Genomic DNA, 13,935 nt, shown 5'->3' with positions numbered 1-13,935 from the left:
AACATTGACTCTACTGATACTCTGAAAAATGCAAGTGAAAAGTTCACTGATAAGCCAGAGCCATCAGGGAATGGCCTTAACGTCCCAATGTGAATTTCATTTTTCCACTTTCATCTCGCCTGTAATAGGAGTGAGCCAACTCTCAGGGAAGTGCAAAGTGGGCAGGACAGAACACAGGAAGCCACTGAAAGCCTGGGTCAGCCATAGGCTGGACTCTTGATCATCAAGAGTTGGCCATGCTGCTAAGGTGCTAAAAACAGCCAAATGGGCCAATTCCAAGGGCTCTGGAAACCTGGGCCGTTACCTGACAGTGCACTGTAGTATGGGCCCTCCTCGTCTTCTTCGTGAGAGGAGGAGCCCCCCACGTCACCTGTGTGATCCCACTCCAGAGGGATGGAGTCCACGCTGACAGGGGTCTCGCAGCCAGACCGCTCAGGCCCCGGTGCTGGGGGCACTAGATGGCAAAGGGACTGAGGAGAAGACGGCTCCTCGATCTCTCTCCTTTTACGCCAAGCATCAGTCTGGATTTCTCTGGGGTCTTCCATGTCCGTTTCAGTCTCAGATGCCTCCTTTTCATCTTCCAAGCCCTAAAACGGGTGTATCTGGTTTTCAGAATTAATCAAATCACAGGCTATAGCAGTTATGAGGAGCATGAGAAGTCTGCCTGTCCAGCAGTTCCTGAAAATGGCCACTACCGGCATTGCTGAGGAAGCTTTAAAAAGAATCACGTTGCAGGCCCTGTGTGTGGCTATTCCAATTTAGACTATCTACCGTGTTTCCCCCAAAATAAGACTTAACCGGAAAATAAGCCCTAGCATGATTTTTCAGGATGACATCCCCTGAACATAGGACCTAATGCATCTTTTGCAGCAAAAATTAGTATAAGACCTGGTCTTATATTTGGGGAAACACGGTAGTATGGGGCCTAGAATCTGTATTTACCAAAACTCTAACTTCTCTCTTAGGAAAAAAAGCTTAAATTTGATAATCAATATTAAACAAATTTATCTAGAAGAAAACAGAGGCCCAAGTTTCACTGATGGTTAAAATGGTAGGTTCATCCAAAGATCAGAAAATTAAAATCAAAATATTTTTTTTAAGGCCATTAGAATGTTCTGAATAAGAGGCACGTTCAAGGACCATATGTACCAGGTTCTTTCTTTCTTATCCCTAACTTATTGTTCAGAATACAGAATCTTATTTTCCCTGTGTTTTATGACTATCTAAGAAAAATGACTATAAATTGCTATCTTTAAAAATGAGAGTAATGTAGGTAATTTTTAAGGCTACGTCCGAAAAAGAAATTATGTTTGAAGTTGGCCAGTTGGAGACACAAAAAAGGTGGTCAGTTGTATTAATCAAAGGTCATCATTAAAGCTTCTGGCATATAAAGGAAGTGAACTTTGAATAATGGTCTTAACTCCACCTGAATTTCCCAAAAAGCCCCTTTGTCAAGGGAAACATCACAGATGCTTTCAAAAGCTGGTGCTTTTGCCACTTCAGTGGTGAGAATGAAGCACCAGAAAGGCTCCAATGTTAAAAGCTACCAGACATTAAGGTAGAGGAAAATGCCAATACATCCCCAAGTTAATGCTGTTAGCAAAACCAGAACAGTTATCAACGAGTTCTAGGTGTACTGACACATGCCAGAAAAACCCTGTACTGAGGAACATCTGGAAAACATGTAAGACAGACAAGAACTTTTGGAAGTGCCATCCTTGCTACTGGGACATGGGAGCTTCTAAGTAATTGTGGCTCTATGTTAATAAGAGTGGAAATAAAATTCAACATAGCTTTTTTAATCATAAATCACTGTTAACCATTCCACAATGAGTCTGGTCAAACACCAAGTCTGATGGCACAGAAGTCGTCTGGATGGCATTCCCCTTACCGGAGCATGGGAGGTCAGCCGCCGGTGGAACCGGGAGACCCTGCCAAACACTTCCTGACAGTACCGGTGCAGCTCCTCCAGCTCATCTTCAATCACCACGGCATCTAGGGGCTCACTCTTCTGAATTAGCTGCTCCCCAAAAACGATGAGCTGATCAATCTTGTTGGTATTTAACGTAATTTCCTGTTGGAAACCCTATATAGAATATGAGAAAGGATTTCAAAGAAAGAAAATTTCTCTGAGGATTGAGACAATGTCTGTTTCTTAGAACAAGACCTCAGAGAAAGCACCAAAATGTCATTGTTTTGTTCCTTCACCTAGCACTCATCAATGTTTAACAAGGAGACAAAGATTTAATAATTTAAAACGACTGTACGTGTTTTTTTCCTCCCCCTTCTGGGCATTGGCTTTTCCAAATAAAATAATTCTAAAAGTTTGACATGGATGGACATTTACTCTTGTTGGATGGGAGGGAGAGAACTTGTCTTATTGACACTTGGCGGAAACAGAAAATTTCCCACAGTAAGTCACCAATGGGAATTTGCTTCTGCTGGCATGTAATAATGTTCATTAGTGCCATTATATTAGAGAAGACAAATTCCCATTTCTCAACGTCTTGTAAAATCTATCCAAGGAGGGAATGATGAGGTTAAAGGGTATTACAGATTATTTGTAACAGTGGGAGACAAGGTATCTGTTCTTGGCCCCACTCTTGATACAGATTTTCCTCTCCTTCCACACCACATGTTGCACTCAAACCCGAGTGCTGGAGAAACAGCATCTTATGAACTTCTGTGTGGAACCTAAAGGGTGTTCTCTCCTTGGGTGATTATAATAACAATGAGGAAAAAAGGGCCTCCTTCCAATGACCCCATGGCTGGAAGGAACAGTATCCTTGCTTGTGGTAACCCAGCTGCACACAGGTGGATGCAGCCTGGCTGCTTTAACAGTTCTGGAATCTGCTCTCAGGGTATCAGGTGAAATTTGTGCTTGGCCAGCTCTCTTCTGCAAAGCCGCATTCTTTTAAGAGGAGCGACGGAAGCAGGCCTTACGTTTAGCTGGCGCATCTTGTCATCGGCGTCGCTCTCGGAGAAGTGCTCCACGTTGGTCAGCTGCAGGTCCATCTCTGTGAGCCACACCAGAATGCTCTCCCTGGTCCCCTCAAATTCTTCCCTTTGATTGGTGAAATGCTGCAGAAAGGGGGAAAAAAATCACGTTTATGTGAATGGCAGAACGAGAGTTCAGGTAGACAGCACGGTCACTTCTGGCTGAAAGGAAAGGGTGCCTGGAATACTCAGAGAGGAACTTGCCGGTGGGGACCCCGACAGGCATTCAGGGGCCAGCGTGGGGCGGGAGCCGGGCGGGGTCTGGCCCTGGCTGTGCGATACCAAACAAGTTCCCCAACTTCTCTGCGTTTCACTATCTTCCCTGGCAAGTGAGGGTATGGGAATGTTGACAATGATCTCTAAGGTCTTTTCAGCATTTCAAATTCTGTAATTCTCTAGTCTAAGCCACTGATTTTCCCAGCGTGTCCTTTGAAGAACCCCCTCAAAGTCCAAGCCAGGCACCTTGTCTGTTTTTACCCATCAGCCATCAGTGGAAGCTTTTGCTTGACAGAAGGAGTTAGTAGCTTCAAGATGGAAAAGTACTGATCTCAGGGTTGAGCCTGGATTAGTGCCTTCACCGATGTCATTTTGACTGTGTTTCCTCAGAGATGACCCAGAGGAGGAGATTCATCACCTCCAATTAAGGATGCCTCTCGGGTTACCGCCTCATAGATGGGCAGCGGATTCTCAGACAAATGTAGCATTTGGTGCCAAATGGGGGTTTAGACTGGTCACAAATCAGCAGGAGAGAAAGAAATTAATGCAAGGGGGGTTGTCTGGAAAAGTCGCCAATTTCTTCCTGAGAGGCTTAAAAAAAACCAAAACAGCCCAGATTTTCATCTTAGAATGGTTTCAAGAGCGTTCTTCCCTAAGAACAGAAGCAGGTATTAAAATTACTTCCTGTAAACACAATGCACACTGCTCCTGGCAATTTACACCTGGACTCACAAAGGCTGACAAAGCACACCTTCTGAATTACAGAAATCTAAGGTGAATGTTTACATTAAAAAAATCAAACACAACCTTTGAGGTTTGTCAGTGTGCTCTGAAATTCAGACAATAATCGCTGTCCCTAACCTCCACAATACAGAGGGGGCTCTGTCCATGTCCCTCATGGTGCCGGAACAAACCAGACACAGAAAAGCAGGCAGATGGGCCAAAAGGGCCTGTTTCCAGGCTAGGAGGTTCAGACCCAGTGATGACCCCGCCCACCTCTGGGACAGTCTGAGCTAACGTGCACACCTATGTTCAGGGGCTACAGAAATTGATAAAAGAGATGTGTTTGATAACATAAATCACATAAACAGGCTCTGCCTAAGAAACCTGTTCTTAGGCAAAAGAAAGCTTTAAAAAAATAAAAAGCTGGCAGCTTTGGGCTTCAACAAAAGACAGGGAAGGCTGTGATGGAATGCTAAAATAGCCTAGGCCTTCAATGAAATCTACCCGTTGCTTTGTTACAAGCCTGGGTGATATCGCATATCACTTCTCCCTGAACATCTACAAATAACCCAATGACGTAGAGAAGGTTACTCTGAGTCTCCGCAGGATGGCTGTGACCCGCTTCTGGAGGTTGTCCCAGCGCTGGTTGCCCTCGTGGACCATCTGCTTCAGTCGGCTGGCTGTGTCGGTGCGGTTCTCCCGGGCCAGCCGCCGGTACTGCTTGTTGATGAGCTCCAGCTGAGTGAGCCTCTCATGGATCTGCCGCTGGAAGGCCTGCATCACACCAAAGAGCCCATCAGTGTCAGAGCGTGCAGAGTGCCAGGACACCCCCTTCCAAACCCCAAATGACCCACTTTAAGTGGTTAATCCCCAAACTGACATGGAAACAGAGGGCTGACTTCCTGTTCCTCTAACGCTAGTAAAGGACAGGCTTTCAAGTTCACTGCATGCCTGTTTGCATAAATCGGTAACACAAAGCTGTCGTAGCAGCTGATGGCAGGTTGTGGACTGGGCCCTGGGAAGAGGTAGGGGAAGCCAGCCTCTTAGGAGAAGTCATTCTAGCTACTCCTGAGCCCGCCGCTGGCTTGGCTATCAGGAGCTGGGCTGGCAAGGGTCTTTACCTCAAATCTCTTCAGCTCTTCTTTGGCGTTTGTGTACAATACTTCTGAGGAATATGGGAAGGCCGCTGTCCTCTCAGCGGACTTGAGCCAGTCCTCAAAGCGGGAGTAATCATCTAAAAACTTCTGCCACAGGCGCCATGTCTCCTCGATTCTGATGGGAAGAAAACAACTTAATACTAGCCATCCATTTCAACCAGAGCTTTTGTATTTTTCCCCCACCTCTCTTCACTAGTCCCATTCCCAGCCCCCGTAGCACTGGCACTATTTAGGGGGAGAGACCCTGATATCCCTTCCAAGAAATAATCAGGGACATCGTTTCTTGCTCAGGACCCATTTCTGGGAGTGCCACGCTCAGAGCTCCTAATTCAGAGGTTAACCAACAGGAGACATGGCTTCCTCCACTCCTTTATGCTGAGGACACAGAAGTCCAGTGGCCAGCCATGGTTACAGCCCAAGGCACAGGAAAGCTGGGGAAAGATGTTACCCCAATTATATTTTCCTTGAATAATTTCTTTAATAAGCACTGGTTACACCTACTGAGCCTTCTCTGCCAATATCCTTTGAAGTAAAGTGAACAGAACACAGTTACTGTTATTTAGGTCCGAAGTAACTGTGTTCTGTAACCAAATTCGGCAGACCACATTTCATACACTTAGGGGCTGCTCAGTTCTTACTTCATTCGCCGCTCCATTGACATGGCACAAATGTTCCTCCAGCGTCTGTCCAGGCTTCTAGTGGTCTGCTGGATGGAGTCACACTCCGTCTCATTGGCACAGGCATCAGAGTCATGCAGCAGGACATCACAGATGTTAAACACAGACTCCACCCCTGCACTGTGTTGCTCAATGTCTCGCTGCAGGTCCTACGATTACAGCAGAGTAAGAAGCACCTTGAGAGGCTGGTGGTGGTGGTGGGAGGGTCGGCATCAAAGCATCTCTACACCCCTCTCCATTTCCCAGCCCAGGGTCCTGAGTGCATTTCCACCTTTCCCAGACAGTCCTGAGTGCATTTCCACCTTGGAATCAGCCTAAGCACTAGCAACAACTGGGACCGATTTGTTGAACTTACTATGTGAGGCAGTGGGAACAGTGGGGGACCCTCCCCTGAGAGCCCACCACCCCACAGACTCTGGGGAGGCATGGGATCTCCTCCATACCATCTGACCCCAAGGGCCTCCAAGTTAGACTTGATTTTGGGGAGGACTTCCTTGGAAAACCGAGTTTTTTCAGCGGGATCTAAAACTTGAGCAATACTCTTAATCTTTTACAGGTCACAGAATTCTTAAATCTACTAAGAACTTTGTGCTGCCTTCACTCATATCCCAAATTGTGCAGACAGCTGCACAGTGTCCACAGCCTCCCGTGACCCCATCCTAGGGCGTCACAGCCCCAGGGAAGATCATGGGTAGAAACCCTGCTTCCCCTCCCCCCAATGATGGTCCAGCCAAGTCCAGGGAAGGGATAGGGTCTCTGGAGTCTTGCCCTATGATGGTGATAGTGGTCCAGTTCCCTGATTCAGGAAAAAGAATGCTCATGAAGACAGAAATGCATGGTTGTAAGGAAAAAAGGAAAACCTATTTAAGAATAAACATGGTATTTTCAGTTATTACCCAGAGAATACTTCCTTCTGCACACTGGTTGTGGTGGTGGGGGTGGGGGGCAGGGAGAGATGAGGAGCTTGCTTGTTTTGCCATTCTGGATGAGTTAGGCTTTTCCTGATATCCAAATTCTGTGATAGGCCACGTGAGACCAAGCACTAATCTTAGTATCCAAATTACGTTGTGAAATAACAAAAACAAAGTGAAATGAGCCACCATTAACTGTACCAAAGTTCCCTGGATTCAACAAAGTTCAGTTTACAGGAGGAATTACTTTATAAACAGTGTCTGCCACTATCTACACAAAGGCAATGTCAAGTTCATCCCAGGTCACTTCAATATTGAACAATTTTGGAGATTACTACTATTGTATTACTAGATAAGATTAATATTTTCTTACTTTGCTTCTGATAAATGCACAATTTGGATCATTCTGTGCCCAAGTGGATATGAAAGAATAAAGTGCTAACACTCAAACTGAATTTTAAATCACGCAGTTAACACAGATCCTGCTTAAAAATGAGCACCTCAAAGCTATATTCAGAATAAAATGTGGTTTTTAGCTTGTCATGCCTTATGTCCTGTGAAGAGAGATGTGCAGGGGGAGTTTTTAAGCTCTGCAGCCCAGGACAAATGTCTGAAACGCTGCAATGGCAGAAATCTTCCTGGGACCAGTGTGAGGATTAGCTTTAATGTGATTAGGTTTACGGCAGAATTCCAGTTTTAAGAATTATTACTGGTTCACAGAATTGCCACACGCTTTCCTAAAATTCACCCATGTTGATAAATATCCCTTTTAACTTTGTCGAAATAATAAATAAGGAATCCTAACACTGGTGTTAAATGAGTAATACTGACAATTTTAATTCAAAAATGGTACCTGCCCCTGACCTCACCCGGCTTTACTTGGGTAGGAGCTGGTTGCAAAGTACCGAGAAAGTCTAGTCTATGGATAAACACGAATGCCACGTATTTTAACAGACTCTTTGCAATTATTCTACATTACTTATTCAGCATGTATTGAATAAAACAGCTAAAGAAAACTGATTAATAATACACAGGGTGAATGATAACAGGAATTGAGTTCTACTATAATATACAAAAGACTGTCAACATCTTGGTTAAAAAAAAGTCCAAAAAACTTTCAAAATTTACGAAACAAACTTCTAAACCACCACAGAATGGCCTACTGATATTGTCGTAGGAACTAGTTACCTTGTAAAATATATTAGTTTGGTGCAAAAGTAATTGCGGTTTTTGCAATTTTTAACCTTTTCAACCGCAATTACTTTTGCACCAACCTAATAAAACAAAGTGGTGGGCCATACTTAAAAATGCAAAGCATGTAAGTGCTAGACGAGTGACATTTTGCAAACTGAAATAATCCTACTGCTGGTAGGCATGAGTTTCCACAATAATTAGATTTCAGAAACTGTTCAAATGTAATCTGAAGAAGTGGACTTCAGAAACAACATAAAGCAATATGCAAGACTTTTGCCAACAGTTCTGGAAACAGGCTCCTAGTTGGTTTGTGTTTCTGTTATTGAGCAGGTGACACAGAGCACTGGAGCTGGGAGGGCAGGGGCAGTGAGAAGAGATGGGAGGAGACAGGAAACCGGAGCCCAGAATGCAACCAGGAAGAATGAGTACACAGAAGAACTAGACAAATAAGAGAATGGGGGAAAATAGCAAACCAGGCTGAGGGGGCAGAAAATCACATGTGTGGGACCCTGAGGTGGTTCCAAAATGTCTCTTTGGGAATAGTTGAGGGTGGGGAGCAAGTCCATCAGGGTGGTCTTGGGGAGTGGTTTAAGGGGGCTGACAGTGAAGCCGAGTATTGGTAATTACAGAATGGAGGGGAACTAACAGTTCCCCTCAAGCCACCATCTGGCACTCCACAGGGAACCAGGAAACCAAAGAAAACAGGAGTGATGCTGAAGACTCAATAAAAGTGGTTCCTGATTTGAAAGTGTTACAAAGGTTGCACTTCCTTTACTTTTTGAAGATGACATATTCCACAGGAATAACAATACATTACCTAAAGGAATTCTACATAAAAGAGGAGAAACAAAAAGGACTCTTATAAAGTCTGACCCTCCCACACCAGAGCCCCAATGACATTACAATGAAGATCCAGGGACATCACAACTCTTAATCATTTTTGGGGGCCAAGGGCTTTCACAAAAGGCAGTACTAGGTGATCCGAAGTGTTTAGATTTTATTTCTGGAGGCAATCAAGCAATTTATTATATTTAATTAGTGACAGAAACACAGGTATGGTTTTTTAAAATGGTCCACGCATAATTCTTGAGTGTGATATATGTCCATTTTTAGTGTTTTCGAGATGGAACATTTAAGGCTTGGGCTTAGTATAATAAACACATAGTAATTTTTTTTTAAACAAAAATAATAAAAGCTTCCTTAGGACATCAGTGGTATACAAAATATTGCCCCCTCCCCCCACAACCCCCTGCCAAAGATGTCCATGTTCTTATCTCCAGAACCTGTGACTATGCTAGGTTCCATGGCAAAGGAGAATTAAGGGTGCAAATTAGCTGACCTTAAAATAGGGAGATTATCCTGAATTATCTGGGTGGGCCCAATACAATCCCAAGGGTCCTTAAAAGTGTAAGAGGGAGAAGTGACTGTGGAAGAAAGGCACAGAGAGATGCCATTTGCTGGCTTTGAAGATAAGGAAGGGTTCATGACCCAAGAAATGAGGGAGGGAGGCCTCTAGAAGCTGGAAAGGGCAAAGAAATGGGTTCTTCCTTCCCTAGGGCCCCTATAATGGAGCTCAGCCCTGCTGACACCTTGATCTTAGCCCTGTGTCAGATTTCTGACCAGAACTGTAAGATTATAAATTTGTGTTAAGATGCTAAATTTGTGGTACTTTGTTATAGCAGCTGAAGAAAACTAATACAACATCTAACTTCTTTACAGTAATGGTAAAGTCCATCTGCGTTTTTTTTTTGTTGTTGTTTTTTGTTTTTTTTTTTGGTAACCAAAGGATAAGAATTCCATGATGGTGATTCTGCATTTTATAAAGCAGGAACCTTCAAATCAACCCAATTGAAATGATGTACCATTTCAGTACAGGAATAAACAAGGTCAAGAGAGTGGCAGTTGCTCCAAATTGTACACTTTTAGGAATAAATTTCCTGCAATTTAGTGATGTTTTGTCACACTTCAGATTTATAAAACATTAACACACATTAGTCTCTGCCATCATCCAGTCATTCTTTAAGAGAAACAACGTTGTAAGCTTCTGTACTCTTTTCCTGAAAAAAACCCACTACTCAGGGTAAATGATTTGCAAGGCCTTATCTATTAAGAGAGTGTTCAAGAAATTCATCCTGGTGGATCAAACGTGTAAATAAAGCTGATAACATTTAATATCTGACTCCACTGAGAAGAGCATTGAAGTCTCCGCAGTGTCCATTAACATAGTTCTTACGTCAATATTTGGCTGTCCACAACGCAAAGGCAGAATTTAGATGACCTCAATGAAAAAGACATGTTTAAGTTTTTGAGGCTAAGTGGGAAAACCAGTTATTTTTACTTCGTAGCATCGCTAAATCATACTGATTTGAAAATTAAAGACTAGGCATAATTTAAACTATAATAGTTAATAGATTGAATAAAGATCTAAGTCAAGAAAAGTATCAAATACTTAGCTCTATTTCATAGTAGCATGAGATGTCACTTATTACCATTAAAAGGACCTAAACTCCAGAGAATTTATCATCAAGGGGAGGCCTCTGCCCTGAATCTGGTGAAGAAGATTCAGCCCCTGATTCTGTCTCTAAGCAGCTGGTGAATCTCCTCAGACAATAAGCACCAAGGCTTTGGAGTTAATGTGAAGAAAACAGATCTGAGTGTGAGAACTTGATGACAACCATAATGCTATATGGTCAAAATGGAATCTGCTCACGGGTCTGAGAAAAACAGAGGTGAAGGAAAGCTACTGAAGGAATCACATAAACGTACCTACTTTAACACTAAAGACAAGCTCACATACTGCGTATGAGAATGAGCAGGTACATGTGAGCCCATAAAGGGCAGGAAGTGGATTGGATAAGCCAGTGATATCACAAAGCACCCACCAGGTTAGTGTGATGATAAACACTGGCCCGACTCGCTGGTTTTCAAACAGGGTTTGAATTTCCAGGGTTGGCTCAGGGGGTACGTAACTAATGACAGAAACGCAGAGAGCACTGCATGAGAGGCTTCCTAAGCTATGAGCCCAAACTTGCTCCTTACTACACTTTTTGTTTGATTTTTATTTTTTTAAACTCTATCAGAGACACAGAGTATTATCCCATGAAAACCTTCGTTGGTCAGAAAAATTACTTTTCTTTCAATTCGTTGCCTTCCAAAACTATATTAACAAAAACAAAACAAAGATCACAGTTAAAAAAAACAACACCAAAATAAAAAACCTTATTTGCCACTAAGATTAAGGTCTGCATCTTAAACATCAAAGTATTTCAGAAAGAGCTGTGAATAATGGTAGAAACTTGAGATGAATGCCTCACCCATACGGGAACATGGACAGGCGGTCAGTTTTCTCTGGAAAAAACCAACTGTTATTATGAAACGTGAACATGCTCCAACACACAGCCAATGTGAGTCAGCAGGTATGGTCAACACCTATACTTTACAAAGGCTCATTTATCATGTCCCCACCTGCTGCTCGGCGAGCCTCTTCTGGATCTCTTGATCGTCACAGACGTCATAAACAACGGGTTTAGAAAGCTCTGACTCAATTCGAGCCAACCAGGTGCGGAGGTTGCTCATATTTTTGTCTAACTGCTGAATAAACGCAAAGGTCTCCTTCAGCTTCTTCACCCTAAACATATTTGCAGGAAAAAAAGAGGTGGAAACAAAAGTGCAATGTTTAGTGGTGAGAATGCACCAAGAAGGGTGGTGTTGGGTAAAATGCAACCTACGTAGGTCATTGCTTTTATAGGGGGAACAACTCTCCCCAGATACGAATTTTCACAGAATAGGTGACACTTTTACAAAATTGCTGTTCTGGGTGATTTTCAAGTGGACTAAGAGTTAATCCACCCAAGCAAATATGAAGTCCTATCAGTCCCAGAGTGGGATCCCTTGAGGCCCAGTCCATCTTTCTGGGGCTCCAGAAGGCAGCTGAGATGCCATTTCTTTCTTTCTAGCTGATATAACCACGCCTGGCTTGTGCCCTGTTTCTGCCTTGGGTATGCCCGAGACCGCAGCAGCCAATGATCTTCCCTGATGGGGTGAAGATGTTACACACTGCTCACGTGGTGGCATTTGGCCCAAGAAACCTCTCGTGGGATCTTCCTCTTAAGCAAGCACAGAACATGAACCGAACCCCACTGCATCCAGTCTGAGGGGTTGAGGGTGCTGCACACACAGATCAACCCACCTAGGGCAGCCCTGTCAGCCAAAAAGACAATTTGCAAGCACAGTTCTAAATCCCTCTACCTCCCCAATCTGCCTGATCTGGCACCCAGTGGATCTGAACAAACACACAGGGCGTCAGTGTATCTGGTGAGCTCACTGGTACGTCAACACACCGCCAAGGAAAAATGACACAGGTGCTAAGGGAAAATAATCTTAACACAGATCTTGAAATAAAATGCTTCCATAAACTGATTTCATGAAAGTCTTAGAGTGATTGAGGGCTTGTTCTGAAGGTCTGTGGGGTTTTTAGTGAATTCCAGAGACCTGAAGTAATGGCTATAATGGAAAATTTCCCACTTATCAATACTCATGTTACGAGGTGTGGTCAGAACTCCATCTCATGGCACTAGGAAGAAAAACGGGGGCACTGACCCTAACATGCAGGAAGCTCACTGCACTCCCCACCATGACCATCTCTTTCTTGACTGCATGTGAACAGCTTCCTACCACCCTCCTAGCCTTCCTACCCACCTCGGTTCTGTAGCCGAAGTACACATTCTAGGTGGTAAGTGATCCACACTTAAACCCTTCCGCAGTCCTCGTCCTTCCCTGACATACAGTTTATTCCCGACTTTTCAGGTCCTCACGCGGTCAGTGGCCTCCGCCTCCAGCCCTGCACTCTTCCCTTCTGGAGCGTCTACCACTGCTCCTTGTCCACGTGCTCCTGCAGTGCCCGGCCCCTCCAGCTGTGTTGTGCCCCACCCTTCATTCACTGTGTACTCATCACACGCTACAGGAGACTTGCTCCCTCTGCATGCACAGCACCTCCCACTCTACCTGGAGGGCAGGAGCTGTCAATAAACCTTTATTGAATGAACGCATGTGTATAAGACTTCCACTACAAGCTATTTAAGTAGACCACAGAGTTGTATGTATGTGTTTTAAATTTTTTTTTTTTCATCCTACAATTGACCAAATCAACACTGGGATTTCTAGCTTCAGCTCTATTATCAGCTAGTTTTATGATAAAATCCTTTTACCGCAAGCCCCCTCATCTGTAGTAGGCCTCTGATGTCCCTCCAGCTTCAGAGAGGTGGTAGCATCCGGGGGAAGTTAATGCCAGAACTTTGCAGGGGAGTAGACCTGGGTCTCTAAGTCCCATTTACAATCTATGAGCTGTGCACCCCTGCAAGAAACCTAACTTTCCTGACTCCCAGTTTCATTGTCATCTGCAAAATTATCCACCTTGCAGGTGGTTGTGAGACAGAAACAAAAGGATACACGTAAAGCCTCTGGCACAGAGTAAAACAGCTCAACAGAATATTAGCTCTTATTACCACTGACTGGGGTTACACAACGCTACAATAATGCCCCATTTATATGACATTGGACCTCACGAAGTCCTTTCATTAATATTTCATTCTCAACATTGCCATGAGGTCAGCAGGCTTAGAAGTAGGCTGTGGAGTCTGGTGGTGAAGAACACAGACTTTTTGGTCTGGGCCTGGGTTTGAATCCTGGCTCTACAAACACATGAAAGGCATTTGGCACAGTGCCTACCGGAGACAAATGCCCAGAAACTATGGACATGATGATTTTCAAGGAGGTATGTTTTCCAAATTATGTTCTTACTGCAAACACCAGAAGGTGGAATTCCCTTCTAAGCAACAGATGATTTATTAATAAGGAAGTAAAAGAATCTGGGGTCAGGCCTGGATGCAGTTGTAACCTAGATCACTCCTTTGCTCCTGTGACTTTAGAAGTACACCCTCCTCACCCCAATGTCTTACTTCCCTGACTGCCGAGGGACCAGAAAGAACACACCAATGCCACAGCATCTGGGAAACGCAGGCTCCATGGGACAAGGAGTCTTGCACACAGTTTGCAAGGGGC

General features: G+C 44.0%; 1 protein-coding gene across 6 annotated transcripts in view; it reads right to left on the bottom strand.

Annotated features, from left to right (window-relative positions):
* The window catches only part of SYNE2 (spectrin repeat containing nuclear envelope protein 2), a 280,114-nt gene that overhangs the window by 10,574 nt on the left and 255,605 nt on the right, over window positions 1–13,935 (bottom strand). For all 6 annotated transcript variants that reach the window (XM_074327378.2, XM_019733404.3, XM_074327380.2 and 3 more), the window contains 7 exons: window positions 11,341–11,503; window positions 5,732–5,919; window positions 5,058–5,208; window positions 4,528–4,710; window positions 2,944–3,081; window positions 1,892–2,086; window positions 305–587 (listed from right to left, as the gene is read on the bottom strand). In XM_074327378.2, coding sequence (XP_074183479.2) covers window positions 305–587; window positions 1,892–2,086; window positions 2,944–3,081; window positions 4,528–4,710; window positions 5,058–5,208; window positions 5,732–5,919; window positions 11,341–11,503 — 1,301 coding nt within the window. The remainder of the gene's footprint in view (window positions 1–304; window positions 588–1,891; window positions 2,087–2,943; window positions 3,082–4,527; window positions 4,711–5,057; window positions 5,209–5,731; window positions 5,920–11,340; window positions 11,504–13,935) is intronic.

The sequence above is a fragment of the Rhinolophus sinicus genome, chromosome 3, assembly GCF_057876585.1.
Source record: "Rhinolophus sinicus isolate RSI-liver-muscle chromosome 3, RSI-T2T, whole genome shotgun sequence".
NCBI classification, from domain to species: domain Eukaryota; kingdom Metazoa; phylum Chordata; class Mammalia; order Chiroptera; family Rhinolophidae; genus Rhinolophus; species Rhinolophus sinicus.
This window is presented reverse-complemented; position numbering and strand designations above follow the sequence as displayed.